This window comes from Gopherus evgoodei, chromosome 3 (assembly GCF_007399415.2).
Source record: "Gopherus evgoodei ecotype Sinaloan lineage chromosome 3, rGopEvg1_v1.p, whole genome shotgun sequence".
Taxonomy (NCBI): domain Eukaryota; kingdom Metazoa; phylum Chordata; order Testudines; family Testudinidae; genus Gopherus; species Gopherus evgoodei.
This window is the reverse complement of record NC_044324.1, coordinates 189,292,404-189,316,531: the sequence shown is the minus strand read 5'-3', so window position 1 is coordinate 189,316,531 and position 24,128 is coordinate 189,292,404. Positions and strand designations below refer to the sequence as shown.

The 24,128-nt window shown below is 42.4% G+C and overlaps 1 protein-coding gene across 2 annotated transcripts in view; it reads right to left on the bottom strand.

The window, feature by feature from the left end:
* Positions 1-24,128, bottom strand: part of EPAS1 (endothelial PAS domain protein 1) — a 148,427-nt gene that overhangs the window by 45,204 nt on the left and 79,095 nt on the right. For both annotated transcript variants that reach the window (XM_030557689.1, XM_030557691.1), the window contains exons 3-6: positions 3,719-3,870; positions 2,095-2,179; positions 1,226-1,344; positions 924-1,126 (exon numbers count right to left, since the gene is read on the bottom strand). In XM_030557689.1, the coding sequence (XP_030413549.1) occupies positions 924-1,126; positions 1,226-1,344; positions 2,095-2,179; positions 3,719-3,870 (559 nt within the window). The remainder of the gene's footprint in view (positions 1-923; positions 1,127-1,225; positions 1,345-2,094; positions 2,180-3,718; positions 3,871-24,128) is intronic.

Genomic DNA, 24,128 nt, shown 5'->3' with positions numbered 1-24,128 from the left:
CCGAACTCCTTCCTGCACCTCAACTCTCAGCCCTGAGCCAGCCTCCTGGAGTCAGCACCCCATACTCCCTCCTGCACCCCAACACTCTGCCCCGGTCCTGACCTCCCTCCCAGATCCAGCACCCTGTATCCCCTCCTGCACCCCAACCTCCTGCCCCAGGCTCAGCCCAGAGCCTGCTCCCACACTGCGAACCCCTCGGCCCCAGCCCAGAGCCCACACCCCCTCTTAAACCCTAACCCCTTACCCCAGCCTGGTGAAAGTCAGTGAAGGTGGGGGGATGGAGTGAGTGGGGTGGGGTTTTGGGGAAGGGGCAGGGCCTTGGGAAAGGGGTGGGGTAGATCCTGGGTTGTCCTTAAATTCAAAAAGTGATCTTGGACATAAAAAGGTTGGAGACTACTGCTCTAGACTCACCTCTATAATCTCACACGCATTTACCAACATGGGTTTTACAATCTTTCCTTTGTGCATCACGTCCTAATTTGACCCTCTGTGCCTAAATTGGTAAATTTTAATTACAGTTTTCCAAGGTTGTGTGGAGATTACAGTTGGTATGGGTAGGAAAGAAAGGGATTGTCTCCCCACTCTATGAGACCTTATAGAAACTCCTTTCCTAGTGTTCAGGATGGCTTGGAGAACTATGGTACGGGAAACTAGCCACCCACTGAAGGAATCATCCCTGCTTAACCTATTGATTTCAAATTAGAAATCCAAATAGAGACTGACATTGCTCAAAACTGTTCCTCTCCAGGATTGTAGGAACAGCCAATGGAAGAATTTCACTCTTGCTAGTGTGCAATAATTTAACCTGTTCAAATACAAAGAACACTGCGAAGGAAGACTGTGGTTTCCTATTAATTAATTGTTTTGTTAATAAAGATAAATCAGAAACTTCCTAGGCAAGGAACAGTCAGCAGATTCTTTACCTGTCATCACAGTAGGTAAATTTCATGTCCATACTATGGCGACTCAAGAAAGTCTTGCTGTCCAGTGGGATATCCATGTTTGATGGGTGCTGAATAGGTTCACACATTATTATAAGGCAGGTGAGGAGAGGCTCCTTATACCCACACAGCGTGTGAGGAGGACAAGTGTTATACACCTTAACTTGTCCAGTGCAGTGCAAGACCTGAAACAAATAATGATTTTATAACAAGGCACAAAGGCACTTGCTGAAAAGACAGTCTGATTTTCATCAATAAAACTTGTTATGGCTAAAATGTGATACCTTCCATGTGGCAGATTTGAGGTTCACAGTTCTGCCTCTGTTGGTAACAGTGCATTTCATTCTCATGAAGAAGTCACGCTCTGTGGATATCTCTTTGCTTTTCTTTCCAAAGCCTGGACCTAAGGTGAGGAAAAAAGGCAATTTCTTGACTAATAAGCTTTTTGCACAGGCTGGGGGTTTTTTTTGTTGCTTTCAAAAAATCTCTCTTTTATTTTTAAGCATAAAGGATTTGTAGATAACAACAGATGGTTTGGTTCTCAAATTGTTACCTTCCACATCAAGACCTGCGCCCTGAGCACTCTTGGTTTAAGTAATATTTAGCATGAGTGTGAAAAATAAATCCCCTCCTAGGATAAAATATTAGACTTTTCTGCCACTTTAGTCCCATTTGAACTCCATGCTAAGATCTCAAGCATGAAAACTACTTCATGTGAGCAGACTCCTGTACCCATGCAGAGCCTCACAATATCAAGCAGGGCTCTGTACAAGGGCAATGGTCTACCCATGCAGAGCAGTTTGCACAGGTTTGGGGTGTAAAGACTTAAATGGTATGGGAGCCCTGTTCATTTTTAACCAGTATTTCAGCCTAAGGTACATAATCTTTGCGAACTATTGCAAGTGAAGACATTGCGTTTGTTTTAGGTTAGAAACAAGAAAGCACCAGAATACACAGTTCTTAGTGCTGTTATATTTAATCACAGAGTTTTAAAAACATTGGAAATGATGCTGATGCCAAATACTACTCCAGGCGTTAACATTCTCATTTGCCCGTGGCCACTATCTAACTTCCTCTATCTATTAGTTGCTTTATTGGGGTGTTTAAAAGGCAAAGAAGAAGAATACATCAACAGTTTGAACTTTTTTCTTACCAGTTTTCAAACTCAGATTCTCTCGAATTTCCTCATGGTCACATGGGTGGGTAAAGTCAAATATGCTATGTCCAGTTAATTCCACCTGTTCAGGAAACAATACATATATTTAGCCAAAAGTGAGGAGAATACATAAAATTTAATATTACAGCAGTCTATTTTGGAACACTGATTCATTCAATGCGATCAGAGAAAAGGCAAAAGCAATACAACATGCCTGAACTTTTCTTGATGATCATTTCAGTTCCTCACATTCTTTTTTACCTGTTTCCCTAAGGTATGATTTCTCTGGGGCATTTTTGAGGCTATTTTGGGTAACAGCAAAATAATTCTTAAGCTTAGAACTATGAGTTAGATATCCTCAACAAACTAATCAGTCACTGAAACTAAGTCTATTCACACCGACTGAAGATCTGCCCTAAACTATTAAAACCAGAAATGATATTGGAGACACAACGTGCCAAATTCAACACCGGTGTGTGTAACTGTCATGGTGTGCATATTAGCAATAATTTTAGCCCACTGTTATTTGTCAGCTATTATTTAGATTCTATATCTTGTAGACTCATTTGTGCATTTTGATTTAACCCTTAAACTGATTGGTAACTCACTTCACCAATGCAAAGGGCCCATTGACTTCAATAACCTTTGGATCCAACTGACAACATCCAAATAATCAGACTGTATGTGGGAGAAGGGCAAGGGAACCCGGGGAACATGACACCACAGCTCTCCCACACATGCTGCAGTCACTGCTCCAGGCTCTGGACTGGAATGGCAGCTGCAGCTCCTGAATGCCATGTGCAAGGTATGTAAGGACCACTGGATTAGAGCAAGATAGATCCTGTGGCCCTTAGCTCTGTCTGTCCCTGACCCATCTTCTCACAGTCTTTGTAGGGCCACTCCCCTACCTTGGGGTATATGTGGTGCTGAGCAACCTCTGCACAGTCATTCCCCGCCCTGCACTTATGGCAGTCAATGGCTCCCATGCCACAGGTGAATCTTAGCATAGGCAGTGCCTCAGGCACTGGGGCACTTTGGTCCCTCCTCTTCTCTCCCTGTGGCACATAACAGTTTAGTCTCCTGCAGGCTACAATGTTTTAGTATAATTTCAGCTCTTGGGTTTTGTGCGTGGGTGCTGGGTGCTGGATGCTGTTGGTGGCTTGTGACATACAGGAGGTCAGACTAGATGATCTGATGGTCCCTTCTGGCCTTAAACTATAACTCTGACATTAAAAAGATCCCTCCTAACCCCAAACAAACCACTCCCCTATCAAAAAAAAATTGTGAACACAGGCCAGTCTTATATCCTCCAAATCTGGGGCCTAGCAGGACAAATGGAAAATGGTGTTCCAGATCTGAGAACCCTTCACTGAGAATATCCTGCACCCAGGCACCTCAGGTTTAAACGGAAAGGCTGACAGCTCAAGGTGCTGATTCAGAGTGCTACAGTGTCACACAGGGGCTACGTTTGCTCACTGTGTCTTTCACTGAATGAGATCACAGCTTTATTAAACATAATTTGAATTAGTCAGAAGCACAGTGAAAACAGAGAAACTATGTCAAGGTTTCTAGGAATTATGTGACAACGGCAGCTCTTTGAAAGCAGTAGGGAACAGATTACCTGCGTGAGGCCCATGTATTTGTTGATGTTCTCTGACAAAAAGATCATGTCTCCATCCTGTGTCACCACAGCAATAAATCCCTCCAAAGCTTTCAGGTACAAGTTGTCTATCTGCTGGTCTGTCTCTAGGTCACTCTCATTGTCAGCACATACTGAAACAAAAGGAAAGTGGCCAAAAAAATCAGTTTTCAGAGCCATCATTTTTCTGCTTACTTTCTAATCACACCAAATAGCAAAACGCTTTTCTGATGCCAGAATGCTGGTTATAGAAAAACCCTCTGTGCGCATTCTTGGGGAGGATGACAACTGGGTGGGCCATCTGCATTGGGTCTGAAGGGGACATGTCCATCGTTAGGAAGAGAGAAGACATCTTTTGTAAAGGTGAAGAAACACTTACTTTACAGTAACTGTAGTTCTTCAAGAAGTGTTGTCCATATATATATTCCACTGTTGGTGCACATGCACCCAGTGCATTCATGTTCAGATTCTTTTGGCTAGCAGTGTCCTTTGGGGGCCACATCTGTAACACGAATGTCCTTGGGCCTCCATAAAGAGTGGGGCAACCCCAACTGCTCCTCAGCTCCTTCACCAATATAGAAACCAGGTGTTGTGAGACTCTCTGTGATAGCAGGGAAAGAGGGCGGCTCATGGACTAGATATGGGCAACATATCTTGAAGAACCACAGTTACTGTAAGGTAAGTAACTATTTCTTCTTCTTTGAGTCCTTGCCTATATATATTCCACTCTTGGGACTCACAAGCAATAACCTATATCATAAGAAATGGGCACTAGGAGCCTACCTAAATAATGAAGAAAGCGTGGCCCTACCAAAATTAGCATCAGATTTTGACACTTCCTCTGTGGAGTAAAACTGGGCAACTATGTGCACTGGACCCTAAGTACAGAGCTCCAGCACTGGAATATTTCTCAAAGCAGCAACAGAAGCTGCTTGCACTCTTGTAGAGCGAGCTGTCACTCTCACTGGTGGCTCTACGTTTCCTAACTCATAGCATAGCCGGATATGAGTAGAAATCCAGTTAGAAAGTCTCTTTGTTGAAATGGCCTGACCCTTCACTCTGTACCCATAAGGCATCAACATTCTGGGGGATACCCTAAATGGCTTAGTTCTGGCCTTGTAGAAAGAGAGTACCTAGGAACTTCCAGGGCATGAGGCTTAGCCTTACCTTTGTTTGAATGTGGCTTGGGGAAAAACATAGATGGGAGTATAAAAATGGTGTTTAGATAAAAATCAGAGACTACTTTGGCAAAAAACTTTGGGTGAGGTCTCAAGGACACCTAGTTTCTACAAAAAACTGTACATGAGCGCCCTTGCACTACTGCTTGCATCTCTTCTAGCCTTATGGAGGATAGTACTGCTCCCACGCAGACTGTTTTGATGAAATAGTGATTGTGAAGCTAATGGCACAAAGGGTGGGCCCATTAACTCTGTCAGTACAATATTTAGATCCCAAGGAGTGGGACATTCTCTGACTGGGAGATATACCCTCATACAGTCTTTTAAGAACCAAGGTACCAGAGGGCATGAAAATGTGGAATACCTCTATATTGTTCTGTGGGAACATGCACTGACATATCCAGGTGATGACCACTTGGCTGATACAGAGGGGTTGGGCCCCTGGAGCTACAGTTAGGGGACCCAGGGGTTGGGCACCTGGAGCTGGGGTTAGACTTCAACCAACCTTGCATGCAATGAAGATGAGTCTGTCATGCTGCATTAAATTACATAGGTGGAGGAGGCCATTGTGTCCTAAAAGTCTGAGACAAGTCCTCACCAATATCTTGGGATGAACTTGTAGGTAGATGGACAGGTCTTGGAATCTCTTTTGTGGAAGATAAGCCATTTGAGTTATTACCTCTAGCTCAAGGGCGAGCAAACTTTTTGGCCTGAGGGCCACATTGGGTTTCTGAAATTGTATGGAGGGACAATTAGGGGAAGCTGTGCCTCCCTAAACAGCCAGGTGTGGCCCAGGCCCCACCACCTATCTGACTCCCTCTGCTTCCTGCCCCCTGATGGGCCCCCCTGGGACCCCTGCCTCATCCACCCCTCCCTGTCCCCTGACAACCTCTGGATCCCCTGTCCCTGATTGCCCCCACTGCCCCATCCAATCCCTCTTCCCATTCCTGACTGCCCCCTGGGACCCTTGCCCCATCCAACCATCCCTTCTCCCTGACCGCTTCTGGAACCCCTGCACCTGACTGCCCCCCATTGCCCTCTCCAAACCCTCCTCTCATTCCTGACTTCCCCCCGGGACCCCTGCCCTCATTCAAGCCCTGTTCCCTGCCCTCTCATAGACTCATAGACTCAGAGATTTTAGGATCAGAAGGGACCAATATGATCATCTAGTCCGACCCCCTGCACAAAGCAGGCCACAGAACCCTACCCATCCACCTCTATAACAAACCCCTAACCTATATCTGAGTTACTGAAGTCTTCAAATTGTGGTCTGAAGACCTCAAGCTGCAGAGAATCCACCAGCAAGTGACCCAGGCCCCACGCTGCAGAGGAAGGCGAAAAACCTCCAGGGTCTCTGCCAGTCTGCCCTGGAGGAAAATTCCTTCCCTACCCCTAATATGGTGATCCCTACCCCTAATTTTCCTTCCCTACCCCAAATATGGTGATCAGGTAAACCCTGAGCATGTGGGCAAGACTCACCAGCCAGCACTCAGAAAAGAATTCTCTGCAGTAAATCCTCTGACCACCCCCAGGATGCCTGCCTCATCCAACCACCCCTTCTCCCTGACTGTCCCCAGAATCCCTGCCCCGACTGCCCCCGATGCCTCATCCAATCCCTCCTCTCATTCCTGACTGCCCCCCTGGGACTCCTTCCCCATTCAACCCTCCTGTTCCCCACCCTCTGATCACCCCGACCCCTATCCACACCACTGCCCCCTAACTACCACCCCAAACTCCCCTGCAATCTATCCAACCCCCCCCCTGCTCCCTGCCCCCTTACTGTGCTGTCTGTAGCACAAGTGGCTGGAGCACCAAGGCAGGCAGCCATGCCACCTGGCTGGAGCCAGCCACGCCCCTACTCAGTACAGAGCACCACGTCAGGCCGTGGCTCTGCAGCTGTGAGACCCGGCAAGAGCTCACAGCCCCGCTGCCCAGAGCATTGCACTGGCGGCACAGTGAGCTGAGGCTGCAGGGGAGGGGCCGGGGCCTAGCGTCCTGGGCCAGGAGCTCAGGAGCCAGGCAGGAGGGTCCTGCAGGCCGTAGTTTGCCCACCTCTGCTCTAGCTGGAGAGGCAACTGTACGGTACATTGGATGGAGAGATTTTTTTAGGTTCAAGCACCAAAACTGCCTCAGCCATGCTGGAGGTACACCACGATTATCCCTTGAATGGGAATTAGTATTGACTTTTCACCTCTCTAGGTCTAAGAGAGAACAGAGACCACTGAATGGGGTCATCTAGCTGTTGATTTAACTTTTTTTTGTTAAAAAGGCTAAAGAGAGTAGCAGATGTTCTGTACAAGATAAACCTGCACTTCTTGTCCTCTGAGATAAGCTGCCACTACTGATAGCCATTTTTGTGAATATCTTTGATTCTGTCAATAGATTAAATGGTAGCAACCTACACTGGCAGTACAAATTGCCCACTTGAACTTTCATACCTTCTGTGGGCAGGACAAATTGCTATATGGAAATAAGCATCCTGGCGGTCATATGTTGTGTACCAGTCATGTGGATTTAGGGTTAGAATTATCAAGGACAGAGCCACCTTCCTGACCTTGAGCTTGTGAATAAAGGTGTTCAGCTGCCTCAGGTCCAGAATAAGGCACCAGCCCTCTTTCTCCTGAGGCACTTCTTCCACTGCTTTGGGATTTAGAAATGACTGCACATCCTGATGTAGCCTGCTGTCATGAGAGGGGGCCTGAAAAGGGATGGAGAAGATGTATGGGGATTGTGGGTGAGGGTTGTCTGGAATTGGATGGAATAACCCATTTCTATGATTTTCAGGGTACAGGGCTCCATAGTGATGATGATCCAGATCAAATGAAAATGAAATAAAAGATTCTCAAAAGGAGGGCATAAAACAGGAATATCCAGAAGAATATGTACACTGCTCCTGACCAAGCACTTAGATTTGCTGCCTTGATGAGGTGGATGCAGATTACTTCCTTTTGTGGAATTTTTGGCACTTTCTTGGAATTTCAAATTGTCTTTATTGGGTGCCTCTCCTGTTGTTGAGGACTAAAGTGCTTCCACTTTGATGCAGGAGTATAGATTCCTAAGGACCTTAATGTGGTATGTGAGTTCTTCAGAAAGAGTAAAGCTTCATTGTTTTCACAGTGAAAGTATCACATCCCTTAAATGAAGATCCTCAGTTGTAATTTGTACCTCTTTAAGGATCCCTGATGACTAGAGCCAAGAGGATCTCCTTTTGGCAACTGAGGTAGCCATAAATCTGGAAGCTGTAATTGTAGATCAATAGCTGCTTGGAGGGTAGTACGCAGCACCAGTTAGCCTTTGACCACCAAAGACTTAAAATCCACCCTAGTACCTTGGGGAGGTGTGACACTTGGCAGACCAGGTGCCAGCTCATGCCAGAACCCTAGGCCAATTCGCTTGTATATTAATATTGATCAAAGTGATGGTTAAATGTATAAGAGTGTACTTAGTGTTTAAACTTCATGAAAACTAGTGGGATGTTACTTGCATTGTTTTCACTTATTTGTATCCCATTATAATAGAGTAGCAAACATTTACCTAGTGTATACTCCTGTAACTAAATAACCTGTCACATGAGCCATCAAGCAAGAAAGAAGCCTTGTGGAATGCAGACGAAGAACTTTAACAGAAAAGTGCTAATTTCAAAGAAAGTGGTCATTGTATGTGATGTTTGAAGGTCAAAGACTCAAAATGCATTCCTTACTCTCCGTAATCAAAGGAAAAGTTCACATGTAAAGTGATGCTATCAGTTTGATTTCTGTGAGAAGAAGCTATAAGTATGGATTCAAGGAAGGATCCTGCATCTATGGACTATTTGGACTCTTACAGGGAAGGGTACCAGATGCAAGGCAGAGATCCCCAGAGACAATATGGGCTTCCTGAAAAGACTTGGAAAACTGGCAATTTATTACATCACTGCCACCATTTGAAATTACAAACTCTGACTCACCTGTGCAAATATTTTCCATGCTTAAAGCTCTCCATAACTCTCATTTCCTTTTCTTAGCTAATAAATGTTTAGTTAGTTTACTACAGAATTGGCTACTAGTGTTATCTTTGGTATAAGACCTAAAGTACCAACTAATCTGGGGTAAATGTCTGGTTTCTTGGGACTGGAAGCAACCTAAATGTCATGAGATTTTTGGTGTAAGTAACTATTTTATAACAAAATCCACTTTGTCTGGCTGGCAAGATAGATTGGAGAGTGTATGGGAACTGTCCGTGACTCCATGATAAGACTGGTATAGTGATCCAGAAGTTCCTATTTGTCACTGGCTCGGTGATATCTAATTATAGAACACACCACTAGTTTGGGGTGTCTGCCCTGTTTTCTGACAGTCTTCCCTGAGCTAGGCACTCACAACCATGAGCTATTCCAGACAGCATGACAGAAGCTTGTCTGCAAATTTAGATATGAAATCTCAGTTCATATAATTGTGCTTCACCAACAGGGCCTAGTCTCATTTAGAGCTGTGATGTAGAATTTTCGATCATTTGATATTGCTTTTTGTTGAATGTCTTATAGTCATCTAAGTCAAGGGAGATGACATAGGTAACCACAGTCTCCACAGGGGATGTGGATGAGATGAATGCTAGGATGGGATGGTCTTCTGTCTGCGACTCCTCGTCAGAGCCATGACCAGACTGTTCAGCAGACTGTGAAACAGACTATGCTTGTTGTAGAGTCCCCTTGTGAGATGGATAAGGTGACCTAGCTCTGGACTCAGATGCAGACTCTGGCTTTCTAGTGTGACTCATTCCCCATGGAACCTAATAAGCCCAAGAGTGTTGGAAAGCATAAGAGGCAGGTGACCAAGGGGAATACTATAACACACCAGGGAATACTATAACTCTTTGAGATTCTATAGGCTGAGATAATTAAACTAAGTCGTTGATTCCCTCTCAGGTGTATGCTGGTCTTAATGCCCAGACCCCAGAGAAGAAGCGAATGAAACCTCTCTACTGCCCTCAGAGTCTGAGGAGGAGAATGAACAATCATCCTGGAAAGGAGAAACTGTACCAGCTGATGGGCTGGGAGATGCCTTAGACTGAACTCTGATCAATATTGCTTAAGTACTCAGTACCACAGGAGCCAGCTCCTCCTTTCCCAGGGATCTCAACCCCCGCTCAGGCCCAGGGCCCACCTCCACCCCACCTCTTCCTGCTCCTGCCCCACTTTTTCCTGCCTTAGCTCTGCCCCCTTCCCCGAGCACACTCCATCCCCACTCCTTCCCCCAGTGCCTCCTGCACACCGCGGAACAGCTGATTGCAGTGGTGGGACGCACAGGGAGGGATGAGGAGAAGTTGATCGGTGGGGCTGCTGGCAGGTGAGAGACGCTGGAGGAGATCTGGCTGCCAGAGGGAGCTAAGCACCCACTCATTTTTTTTCATGGGTGCTCCAGCCCTGGAGCACCCACGGAGTCGGCGGCTATGCTCAGTACCAGTGCAGGAGCAATGGTTGGTACCAGGGGAGGCACGCTCACTACTGCCAATAGCAGGGAATCTGGTACTGAAGAGACTAGTAGGTATTCTGCACAATGCCCCAGTACTGAAGATGTTGGTGCCACAGAGAGCTGAGAGGATGACATCAGTATTGGAGTGGGTAGTACCGGGGGCCTCAGTCCTGAAGTGATATAAGAACAGCCATCTAGCCCAGTATCCTGTCTTCTGACAGTGGCCAATTGCCAGGTGGCTCCGAGGAAATGAACAGAACAGGTAATCATCAACTGATCCATTCTCTGTTGCTCATTCCCAGCTTCTTGCAAACAGAGGCTAGGGACACCATCCCTGCTCATCCTGGCTAATAGCCACTGATGGACCTATCCTCCATGAATTTATCTAGTTCTTTTTTGATCCCTGTTATAGTCTTGGCCTTCACAACATCCTCTGGAAAAGAGTTCCACGGGTTGACTGTGCATTGTGTGAAGAAATACTTCCTTTTGTTTGTTTTAAACTTGCTGCCTATTAATTGCATTTGGTGACCCCTAGTTCTTGTGTTACGAGAAGGATTAAATAGCACTTCCTTATTTACTTTCTCCACATCAATCATAATTTTATAGATCTCAATCATATTCTGCTTTAGCCATCTCTTTTCCAAGTCCCAGTCTTATTAATCTCTCCTCATACGGAAGCTGTTCCATACTCCTAATCATTTTTGTTTCCCTTTTCTGAACCTTTTTCCAATGCCAATATATGTTTTTTGAGATGGGGTGATCACATCAGCATGCAGTATTCAAGATGTTGGCGTACCATGGATTTATATAGAGGCAATATGATATTTTCTGTCTTATTATCTATTCCTTTCTTAATGATTGCCAATGTTTTGTTTGCTTTTTTGACTGCCGCTGCACATTTGAGTGGATGTTTTAAGAGAACTAGCCACGACTCCAAGATTCTTCCTTGAGAAGTAACAGCTAATTTAGACTCCATCACTTTAGATGTATAATTGGGATTATGTTTTCCAATATACATTACTCTGCATTTATCAACACTGAATTTCATCTTCCATTTTGTTGCCCAATCACCCAGTTTTGAGGGATCCTTTTGTAGCTCTTTGCAGTCTGCCTGGGACTTCACTATTTTGAGTAGTTTTTTATCATCTGCCAATTTTGTTACCTCACTGTTTACCCCCTTTTACAGATCATTTATGAATATGTTGAATAGGACTGGTCCCAGTACAGACCTCTGGGGAACACTTCTATTTACCTTTCTCTATTCTGAAAACTGACCATTTATTCCTACAGTTTGTTTCCTATCTTTTAACCAGTTACCAAACCATTAGAGGACCTTCCCTCTTATCCCACAATAGCTTACTTTGCTTAAGAGCCTTTGGTGAGGTACCCTGTCAATGGCTTTCTGAAAATCTAACTATATCCACTGAATCCTCCTTGTCCAAATGCTTGCTGACCCCCTCAAAGGATTCTAGTAGATTGGTGAGGTATGATTTTCCTTTACAAAAACCATGTTGACTCTTCCCAAACAAATTATGTTCATCTATGTGTCTGACAATTTTGTTCTTTACTATAGTTTCAACCAGTTTGCCCAGTACTTACCAGCCTGGTAAGTCATACTTACCAGCCTGTAATTGCTGGGATCACCTCTGGAGCTCTTTTTAAAAATTGGCATCACTTTAGCTTTCCTCCAGTCATTTGGTACAGAAGCTGATTTAAATAATAGGTTATGGACTACAGTTAGTAGTTTTGAAATTTCACATTGGAGTTCCTTCAGAACTCTTGGGTGAATACCGTCTGGTTCTGATGACTTATTACTGTTTAGTTTATCAAAACTCCTTTTAGGGCACCTCAATCTGGGATAGTTTCTCAGATTTGTCACCTAAAAAGAATGGTTCATGTTTGGGAATCTCTCTCACATCCTCAGCCAAGAAGATCAATTAAAAGAATTTATTTAGTTTCTCTGCAATGACCTTATCGTCCTTGAGTGCTCCTTTAGCATCTCGATTGTCCAGTGGCCCATTGGTTGTTTAGCAGACTTCCTTCTTCTGATGTACTTAAAACAAATTCCTATTACTTTCTGAGTCTTTGGCTAACTTATTTAAATTCTTTTTTGGTCTTTCTAATTACATTTTTACACTTCATTTGCCAGAGCTTATGCTCCTTTCTATTTTCCTCACTAGGATTTAACTTCCACTTTTTAAAGGATACCTTTTTGCCTCTCACTGCTTCTTTTACTTTGTTGTTTAGCCACAGTGGCATTTTTTTGTTTCTCTTACTATGTTTTTTTTAATTTGGGGCATACATTTAAGTTGAGCCTCTATTATGGAGTCTTTCAAAAATTTCCATGCAGCTTGCATGTATTTCACTTTTGGTGCTGTAGCTTTTAATTTCTGTTTAACTAACCTCCTCATTTTTGTGTCTTCCCCTTTTCTGAAATTAAATCCTATAGTGTTGGGCTGCTGTGGTGTTTACCCTGTCACAGGGACTTTATATTTAATTATATTGTGGTCACGATTACCAAGCGGTCCAGCTATATTCACCTCTTGGACCACATCCTGTGTTCCACTTAGGAGTAAATCAAGAATTCCACTCCTCTGGTGGGTTCTGGGACTAGCTGCTCCAAGCAGTCATTTAAGGTGTCAAGAAACTATCTCTGCATTCCATCCTGAGGTGACATGTACCCAGTCAATATGGAGATAGTTTAAATCCCCCATTATTATTGAATTATTTATTTTAATATCCTCTCTAATCTCCCTGAGCATTTCACAGTCACTATCACCAACCTGGTCAGGTAGTCGGTAATATAGCCCTACTGCTGTATTCTTCTTATTATTAGAGCATGGGATTACTATCTCTAGAGATTCTTTGGTACAGTTTGGTTCATTTAAGACTTTTACTTCATTTCATTCTACGCTTTCTTTCACTCCTCGTGCCGCTTCCCCACTAACACGACCAGTTCTGTCCTTCTGATATATTTTGTTCCCTGGTATTACGGTGTCCCATTGATTATCCTCATTCCACCACGTTTCTGTGATACCTGTTATATCAATATCCTCATTTAATACAAGGCACTCGAGTTCATCCACCTTATTATTTAGACTTCTAGCATTGGTATATAAGCACTTTAAAAACTTGCCATTTTTTAGCTGTCTGCCATTACATGATGTAACTGAATGGGACTTTTTTTCATTTGACTGTTTCTCATCAGATCCTACCTGTATTTTATCATCACAGGTGCCTGACTGGGTGCCAGAGTTACCCTTTTGTACCTTGTGCTCCCCATTCAGCTGAGTGTTGAGAGGATCTGTGGCTCCCAAGGAAGGACCTAATGATGGAGACCTAGATCTCTTCCCTCTGTGGACTCTGCTTTTTCCTCCCCTTTGTCCCCTGAGATTTAACCAGGCAAGGAGGATCTTTAGGAACAGCTGTTTCAACTCAGTAAGTAGAAGAGCCAGCAGGAGTCCTTTTAGATAATGAGCACTCAAAGGTTTCTGCCCAAGGCATCCAGGGCCTGAAGGGGGGACTCACTGACCTCTCTAGCAGGAACTTTTTCAGGTGAGATGCCATAGCTCCTTCGATGAACTTAGAAACTAATTTACAGATGGCACATCACTATGTAATGTGCTGCGTACTCGGATACAAGAAGCATCTGGCATGCCCATTACTGAGAGACATTACTGCCAGAATGAAGGGCAACTTGAAAACTTGTGTTCAGTCATTATGATTGATCCCTGGTTCCCTGTACTAGGGCAAACACTGAGGCAAAACCAAAATTCCTTATTACTGAAGAAACAAGAAAAGGCTAAAACCAGGGGCTGGCAACCTTTGAGAAGTGGTGTGCCAAGTCTTCATTAATTTAAGGTTTTCGTGTCAGTAAAAGGTTTTGCATGTCAGACTGGCAGTGCAGGCGGCAGATGGAATCCCAGACTGGCAGCCAATTTGGGGTTTCGTCCACCAGCCCCTGCCAGCCGAGGTCCCAGCCACTGGTCCCTCTGGCCTCGCTCAGCCCGCTGCCGGCCCGGGTTCTGTCCATTCAGGCCGGTAGCGGGCTGAGCAGGGCCGGCGGCCAGGACCCTGGCTGGCAGCAGTGTGCCACTAAAAATCAGCCCGCATGCCACCTTTGACATGCATGCCGCAGGTTGCCGACCCCTGGGCTAACCTAACAATAATCACTAACTGACAGCTATTCATTTACAAAACAATGGGTAAGCTGCACAGTAAGCAAAGAGGGTACTGCCACGGAGAGTCAGAACTGAGGGGCAGTTGGGGTCACCCTGCCCTTTACATCCTCAGCTGGAGGTAGGAGGATACACACGGTGTATCTATATTGCAGCTGGAAAGGTGTCTCCCAGCCTGGGTAGACCGACACATGCTAGTTCTGCTCAAGCTAGCATGCTAACCATAGCAGTATGGATGCTGTGGCGTGGGTGACAGCATGGGCTGGCCACCCAACTACAGACACAGGGGATTGGGTGGGCTTGTTTCACAGAGCTAACCGATACTGCTGCCCGTGCTGCAACATCCAATCTATTTTTAGTGCATTATTTGGGCCAGAGCTAGCATATCTGTCTACCTGCCTAGGAGACACGCTCCCAGGTGCAGTGCAGCTCTATGCTCAGAGTGCAGGCACAGCTCCCAATGGACATGGCTGACTGAAAGAATCTGAATTCAAGTGCACTGGGTGCATGCCCTGCAACAGCAGAATATAGACTGACAAGCACTCAAAGAAGAATGTATTGTTTCTTTATTGCTGTTTAATATTACTACTGCAACACACAGGGTCTATTCTCCAGTTAAGAGTGTATGTAATGCTTATTACTACTAAGGACATTCAGGGCTTTGATTTTCAGATACCTTATTTGCAGATACCTGATTTGCACCTGCAATTACTGAACCTGCATGTAATGGCAGAAGCAAATGTGCCTGATCTGTACACCCAAGTACTCATTTGCACAAGCAGATTAGTTCATGCCTAGATTTTGTGAATCTCTCTTCCTACATTCCAGCGCTGAAACCACTCTTAAGGTACTAGTCAAGAGATAGACACAAATAATTTGCTTAAAGGAGATGTTCGTCTAAAACAAAATCACCCTCATAATGTTTGTGGCTAGTTTAAGTCAGTCTCTTAAGACAAAAAGTGGCTGGCTAGCAGAAGCCTCCTGTACAGGTTTCACAGTATATCAAGAAGGCATTAACTCCTATGCTTTGCTTATTCTAGTACAGAAGAAACATGTATTCATGGAAATGAAAATTATCATTTTTTCCCTACCTCTATACTGATGGATTCATCCTTAAGGATTTTTCCCATTTCTACTGAAAACACTGATTTCAGAAGTCTGCTAGAATACTGAAGCAGCTATTACTTTGTAAATACATATCATATTTATCTATTTCATATATTTTAGCAGGAAAGAAATGGAGATCAATTGTTCTTACTTTAACCTACCTAAGAATTAATGATTTAAGATTAAAGGGTAAATCCTACTTATACCTACGGTTGAGCACTTTGACCAGTCCAAAATCTAATCGGTCAATTGACCAGTAAAATGTTGTCAGATGTCAAAAATGGTCAAATATTTTAAAGTATTACTTTATTAGAACAGTAACCACAGCAAAAACAAAAGAGCAAGACTTTATGGTCTCCAATAGACTTAGCCTTAGATAGATACATATTCCTAAAACAAATTTACTTAACTGAGATATTTAAATCAGAAAAATGTGGAACAATGAAATGAAGTTCTAAAAGATGAAAGAATAATTATCTTTTCTAGCAATGTCAGGTGAGCATTTAAATGTGAACATTATTCAAGACAGAACAGTTACAAAAGAAAAGAAAATGAAATTAAACAGAAATAAAACAAACACAAAGCAACTATAAGAGAAAAAGTCATTTTAAAATGCTCTTATGCTAGGTAGACAGCAGGCCAACTCAGTGAGCAGCTTAATGGCTGTGCCTCTTTTCTTCTTGTGTTGGGGAAGGAGGTTTAATGAGTCTGAACCCTCCTTTCCCTTCTCCACTCGCTTCTGAGTTAATTTTATATGTTTGTCTAGTCAGTTTAGACTGTAAGGGCTTTGAGGGCAGGAAATGTCCCTTTTAACTTGTTTAATGTGCTTTGTAATTCACCAAGAACATTGATGGCCTGGTATACAAACAAAAATATACATGCCTACAATGTTTGTTCTAAAAGATTCCAGCCAATCAAAATGCTCAACTTTGAATTAGTTCACCTTTTCCCCCAACAGGTGGCATTAGCATGTAGTAATATAAGTGACCAAGATATTTAGGTAGGCTCGCTAATAGATGGCACTATGATACATTCAGAAAGGTAGTCCGTTGCCTACATCAGAACATTTTTGCTGGAATACTTGACTGTGGTCAAATGATAGGCAGTCAATTGACAGGCCAATTGACATTATTTGATGAGTCAATTGACCAGACAAGCCTCCATAAGGCTTTCTGCAACCTCTCTTGCGTGATGCATGGGAATGCACTGAGAGGTGTGGCTAGGAGAATTTCAGTGGGTCATACACTGCAGTCCCTACACACTGGAACTGACCATACCCCACAGCCGGCAGAGCACATACCTGAAGTGCCCAGTAGGAACATATTAAGGCTGAATTCTAGAGCTCCCTGGAGAGCTTATTTAAGCATCATGCCCTGATGTTGTGTGGGTGTGTTGGGAAGTGAGGGAGTGGAGTCATCATTAAGCCACTTTCCACCACGCCCAGCACAGGACAAGAGTGAGCTCTAATGAGTGAATGTCATTTCATTTGTGCATAACAATTTAGATAAAACAAACATGTAGGGCCTAATTCCTCCCTTGTGCAACTCCACTGACTTCAATGGCATTCCACCAGGGTTGGAATTGGCAGGTAGAAAACATACCACAATAGATCTGAATAATATTCACTTTGACCATAACGCCCAGTTAAAACAATTCATGTAAGCGGCCATCTGCCTTCTAAGTGCAATTATGCTGCATACAGAATGTCAAGACTACTCTTCCGGAAGCGAATAGTTTAGTCAGCAGGGGCCCTGGCTATAACCCAAAACAAACTGCACCATGTGGGTTCACAGCAAACCTAATCTTCTCGACTCTCTGGCTCCAACTGAAGCCTCTTTTTTTCTATTTTTTTCTCAGCTCATTAAATGTGCATTAGCAATACATCACCATTCAAAAGCAGGAAGACTATTTTGTATTCCAAAATACTCAGTACCACCAACGGTAAAAAACAAATGCTTTACTTGTAGTATCAGATGATTACGTTCCTTTCACATATGTATTATGTCACATACACATGCACTGAATGACTTCCCTGCCGCACTCATGAAGAGGTGCACGATCAAGCCCTAGGGTCTCAATTCAGCAGATCACTTAAGCATATGCTTAAATTTAAGCACACACTTAAGCTCTTTGTTGCATTGGACCCTGTCCATTTCTTTAACGTTATATTAGAACAGAAAAAATGGCCCAACGCTGCATAACACTGGTAGCCTCAATGTCAGCAGTTAATGGGAATCCTCACTTGTAGTCAATTAGCACCTTGTAGGTCCTGCTGCTGCTCACATCCAAATCTCGGTCTACACATATTTTTTGTATTGGTATAACTATGCTGATTAGGTGTGTGATTTCTTATCCATAGTTTTACCAGTACAACTTCTAGTGTGGATGTAAAAGATGCCTTATACAGGTATAGTCATTGCCCTTCCTGCATGGGGAATAACTATCCCAATATAAAGCATCTTTATACTAGTGTGACCAGGCCAGACTAAGGGAGTTGCACCATTTTAACTACATTGGTATAGTTAAAGCAGTACAACTTTTGCGTACAGACAGGTCCTAGGTAAATGGCAAAAATCTGATTCACTTCAGTAGAAGCACAATTTTGCAGACTGATAGGAAGGTAAACAGAGAGACTTTGTAATTCAAGCATATCTCAGAAATGACTCCATTTTATTTTGTTTTAAATTTTCTTAGGAAATTTACCAGTGGACTGCACTGGACCATAAGCATGAGCTATTTTAGCCCCAGAGGAAAATGTTTGAGCAAGTTGGGAGGGAATGAAAATAGGGGGTTAGAACAGAATGACTTTTTCAACTTATGTTTACAGTAGCTGTGATGTCACTTACTTTGGCAGAAGTAACTTGGCATCTCCTCTCCAGCTTTTTCAGGGGTTTAGGAAGGTAATTATTGACTCAAATTATGTTCAAAAAATTGCTAATTACATTTTGAAACAAGCATGATGTGTATTTTCCCCTTTGTGGAATCTTACAAACAAGGGCTTGCTTTTTAATGGAGCCCTTTTCATTTCTCCTTTAATAATGATTGTAGCATAGTTACCGTGCCCTGATCATAAAAGTTCAAGACTGGAGTGCAAAATTCGATTTTACTCATCGGTCTCCTTAAATTTAGATTAATTCACATCATATTACAACTTATTATTTGTATTAGAGTTGTACTTATGGACTCCAACCAACACCGGAGCTGCGTTGTGCTAGACACAGTACAAGCCATGATGAGAGAATCCCTGCTCCACACAGGTTAGAGTCTAAAATAGACAAGGCAAAGGGTGGGAAGGGCACAGAGATGTGAACTGACCTGCCCAAAGTTATACACATCACATCTGTGGTAAAGCCAGGAACAGAACCCAGGTGTTCAGGGTCCCCATCCAATGCCTTAGCTATTGGATCATGCTGCCTCTGAGAAAGTATATCCTAGTTTGTGTAAAATTTAAATCTTTTACAGCTTTTTAATCAATTCTCCCCTGCCCACAGAAAAGTACAATTGATCACCCAGTAACTCTGAACTGTTATGGCAAGTCCTTGTTGTAATGTTTATAGTACCCTTCTTTTATGCTAAAAATAGCCCTTGTAAACAAGCTTTGATTAATTCCCACTGTCAGGATGTGCACTGTTCCCAAGTTTTAGAACACTTTTTCCATAGATGCTTGCTCATTTCCTTTAGTCCAACCTCTTGGAACAAATGTAAATGCTAAAAGTCAGATTTCCCTTGAAAGATATAACAGCTCAGGTGTAAATGAGCACCATATGCCATCTGAAAGAAGGGTCTGTATTCTTTCACACACCTTTTATCTTGCTCAGATGTGACTTTTTTTAATTTGAAATATCAAATGCACATGTGGTCTACTGGAAATCATCTCCACTGACATGACCTAAGAGTCAATCTTCAATGCTTGACTCCTCCCCTGGGCTAGGCTAATACTCGGAAAGTTGTTTGGATGTCATGTTCAGCAGATGAAATCACATCCTGCCCAATAGCAACAATTACTGTTCCCTACTCCCCCCAAAAAGGGTGACAGGGTTTTATCTGGCATGTGTGGGGTAAAGAGCAAGGGTTTTTGTAAGGATACATGTTCTGTTTCTGTAAAACTATGGTAGGAAGGCAGACAGAAGAAGAGTTATGGAAGATTCTAGAAAGACGTGCTACAGCAGTGGTTCTCAACCAGGGGTCCCCTGAGGGTATGCAGAGGTCTTTCAAGGGGTACATCAACTCATCTAGATATTTCCCTAGTTTTACAACAGGCTACATAAAAAGCCCTAGTGAAGTCAGAACAAACTAAAATTTCGTATAGACATTGCCTTTTTTTATATTGCTCTATATACTATAATGCACTGAAATGCAAGTGCAATATTTATATTCCAGTTGATTTATTTTATAATTATATGGTAAAAATGAGAAAGGAAGCACTTTTTCAGTAATAGCGCGCAGTGACACTTCTGTACTTTTGTTTGATTTTATAAGTAAGTCGTTTTTAAGTGAGGCAAAAGGTACACAAGACAAAACAGTCTCCAGAAAGGGTTACAATGGTCTGGAAAGGTTGAGAACCACTGTACTTCAGTGAATCACAGAGAAACAGAATAGCTTTACAAATAATATTATTTGTCTTATTCTAGTAAAGTTTCTCTTGTTCAGTATCAGAGGAAATTGACTTTTTCTGTGATTCTCTGTCCTGACATAACAATCCTCATGTCTGAGAAGATATTCTCAATTTGTTCAATAAAAGCTGCAATTTAGATGCATCAGCAAAAAGCCATTAGGAAAGCTCCCAGCTTCCTGAAGGACTCACTTAGAGACAAGCACATCAACAACTTCTAAAAAATACTTGCCTTCTTGCTATTTAGTAACTTTATTACAAAACGTTCATATCCAGTCAGAGCCACCCAGACCTGTGAGGAGGTTCAGAAGGCACTCAGCACCTTGTAGGATTAGACACTTAGCTGGAGTAAGTCAGATAAGACTTTCCTCAAGAGAGATGCCATTATAGGAATGTAACATTCAACACGCTCTCCCACTCTCACTGATGGGGCTGGGGTCAACACAGGCAGTTATTTTTCCAATTAAGCAAAGCAAAGCAAACAAACAGCTATTTTTAAGTAATGTTTTATGTCACAATGGTCTCAGCTTGTCCAGACATGCTAAACAATAGCCAGACCAGTGCTCTGTAGAGTTTATGCTATCCCTTAAAATCATACAGAACAGCTATTTTTTCCCTTCTGCTCCCTGCTGGCTTTCCGGCTCTGTTGTCTCCCTCGCTTGAAACAATTTCACACTGACTTCCTTGCAACCTCCCTTCTCTGAAACAACTTCCCGTCTGCTTCCCAGCTCCCTCTCCATTCCTTCTGCTGTTTCTCTCCACAGAAATGACTACCAACACCCAACTTCCTCTGCTGGATTTCTACACAGAAAAGTGTCCCAGGTGTCTGTACACTTAGAATAAGGAGAGGGAAAGCTGACAAAACAATCTTTGCCTGATTAGCCTAATGAAAATATCTGGCATAATGTGATCCATATTACATGGTCCTGAAACACACAACTCACTAACATCAATGGGAGTTCGGATGTGCAAGGCATTGGTCCCAGTCATGCTTCTTTTCTCATGAATGTTGTTATAGTCTCAGTTTAGTTCTGACGACATGTATTAATATACAAAACTGATATTTAAGTAGCTTGCCTATACTCCAGCATTCTCAGACCAGCTGGGAGATATAATCCCTCCCGTGTGTCCTGGGTCAGTCTCAGGGCCTCCTCCAGTGGGACATGCCCAGTAGAGTTCCAAAAGAAGCCTCCCAGGGGGCATCCTTATCAGGTGCCTGAACCATCTCAGATGGCTCCTCTTGATCCAGAGTAGATCCAGAATAGCGGCTCTACTACGAGGCTCTTCCAAATAGCTGAGTCCTTGCCCTGTTTCAGAGAGTAAGACCGGCCGCATGTCAATCCATCAAATTTTATCTGTATACTAAAGATCTTAGGAACCTGATTCTGCAAACTCTTATTCCTCTTTGGACTTCAGCTGAACTACTCACAGAACTAAAATGCAGGATCAAGATCCTAATTTGGAAAAAACAAGATATATTCTAAAATAATCACACTCATTTTCTAATATAAAGATGACAAAATCTATCATGTCAATATAATTAGAAGACATCTTGAAAAATCTTTAATGTGATCATATTCTCTGCTAAGTTCCAATTATATTGTGTACTGTTCTGTCTACACACAGCATGGAAACAATTATAAAGCTATTGTTTCAGTTTGCTTCCTGTGATACTGATCTCAGTCAGGTTGTCAGACCTACAGCCTGTATTTCTAAATGTTAAAGACTTCCTTTCCAACATTCCCACACTGAATTGCCTACTGTGAAAATCAAAGGGAAATGTGTTACTAAGTAAAGAACAACTTTTATAAAAGCAAACCCTGGTATTTTTTACCCTTTTGAACTCTGAGATATTCAGGCAGCTACTTCCTATTATGATAGGACATAAAGGGCCAAATTCAGACCTTTCGGTGACTTCAATGGAGTTGCAACATCTTACATGGAGGCAGGTATTTTCAGCGTGCCTTAATGGAGGAGGAAGTGTGGACAGAGCATTGGACCCTGGGACTCAGGAGACCTAAATTCTATTCCTGGCTCTCCCTGTGACCTGCTGGGTGACAATGGGCAAGTCATCTCACCTCTCTGTGCCTCATTTTACCCATCTGTAAAATAGAGATAATGACACTGACCTCCAATATAAAACCCTTTGAGTTTATTATTAAGCATTTATTAAATTATTTTTATTATTATTGTTAATGATGGAGTCAGACACCCATTAACTTTCAAGAGCAGTTGGCTATCTAATTGCTTTAGACCCCTTTGAAAATTCCTGTTACAGTGTGAATGTAGGATCCAGTCCTCTGAGGTGCTCAGCACTCTGAATTCTCACCCATACAATGAGAATTATAGAGGTCAGCCCTTGGAAGTATCAGACCCTTGGCAGGATCAGAACACATTGCAAACACTTTGATATCAAAACATTTTTTTCTTAAATGACTGTAGCTTTTGATGAAAACAATCAAAGCTTGAATAACCACTAAGCAAGCAGCATTGTATACTGGATTCCCTTTAAAGTATTTTTTTTCAAGTTGAATTGGCAGCTTGTTTTACTAACAATGTGAGTACATAAATGCAGCAAATATTATTTTTACAGTTCCAGGCAGTTACAAAATAAATACACTCAAGTCCAGTTTATAAAAAATGTCTAGTTGACTTAATCATTGTTGTGTCCAAAAAGACAAGATAAAATGAAAAGTAATAGCCTGGGTTGAAGCGATCCACTGCTTCTCATGGAGAATTCAGCCCTTTAAATTCCCATTTTCAATGTCAGCAGTCAGAGACCAGCTGTCACACTAACTTCTGTGCTTCTAATCAATCATTTTATCAATGTACCCTACTGGAATTAGATCCCTCATGTGTAATAAAAGGGCCAAATTCTGCTCTTGTGAACACCAACATAAATCAAGGGTAACTTTATTCAAGCTACTGCAGCCAGTCTTGATTTAGACTGGTGTGACTGACAGCAGAATGTGGTCAAGTATCTCACAACTCACTTTCCATTCTGTTCCACACTACTTTCAGAATGTTTGCATGATGAGCAGCAATCCTGGTCATACATGAGTGACAAATTGTATTGAAACTAAAGTTTTCCATTAAATTTGACATTTCATCATTGTCTGATGACAGCTAGAATGCTGCTAAAATGTATCTAATTCAAAAGAGCCCAACATCAAAGATGGTAAACTAATTCTCATCCTGTTTTCAAATTAATTGATCAGAAAAACTATGGTATTTAAGCATTAACTATTGTACATAACTATTATATAACAAAGTCAAGCTCTCCATATTATTAGCCAGCCCCCATTCTCTCTTGAGGGACAAAAACAATATTTTTTTCAACTAAACGTTGACTGCTAAAAATTTTCTGAGAAATGCGAACTTTTATTTAAAAAAACTTGATTTCCAAATATCACACTTATTCAGGACAAGAAATAATTTCTTAATGGGTATAGGTTTACTTTAGGCTAATTCTTTCAATATATAATTCCTAAAATATCTCAATCTGTGTTTCCTTCTTGGGACTTTATTGGCAAGTTTCTATTCTCCCTTAATACCAATGCATTCTTCCCACTGGTCTTAATGGTAATCATGTGTGAATACCAAGGAGGCAACAAGCTGATGAAAGTAAAGTCTTGTCTCGTCAAAAAGAATTTCAAAAATCTTTGCAGTAATTTAACACTGCTTGTGTTCTAAAACCAATAACATTTTAAAACTATTTATTTCAAATATTCAGAGTCAAATTCATCTGTAGATCACTTGGTTAACTTAAACAGATCTGCACCTGAGATGAATATGGCTACAGGCCAGGAATTTCAGAAGTGACCAAGGATTTTGTATGCTCAGTTTGAGACACCTTAGAGGGTTCTG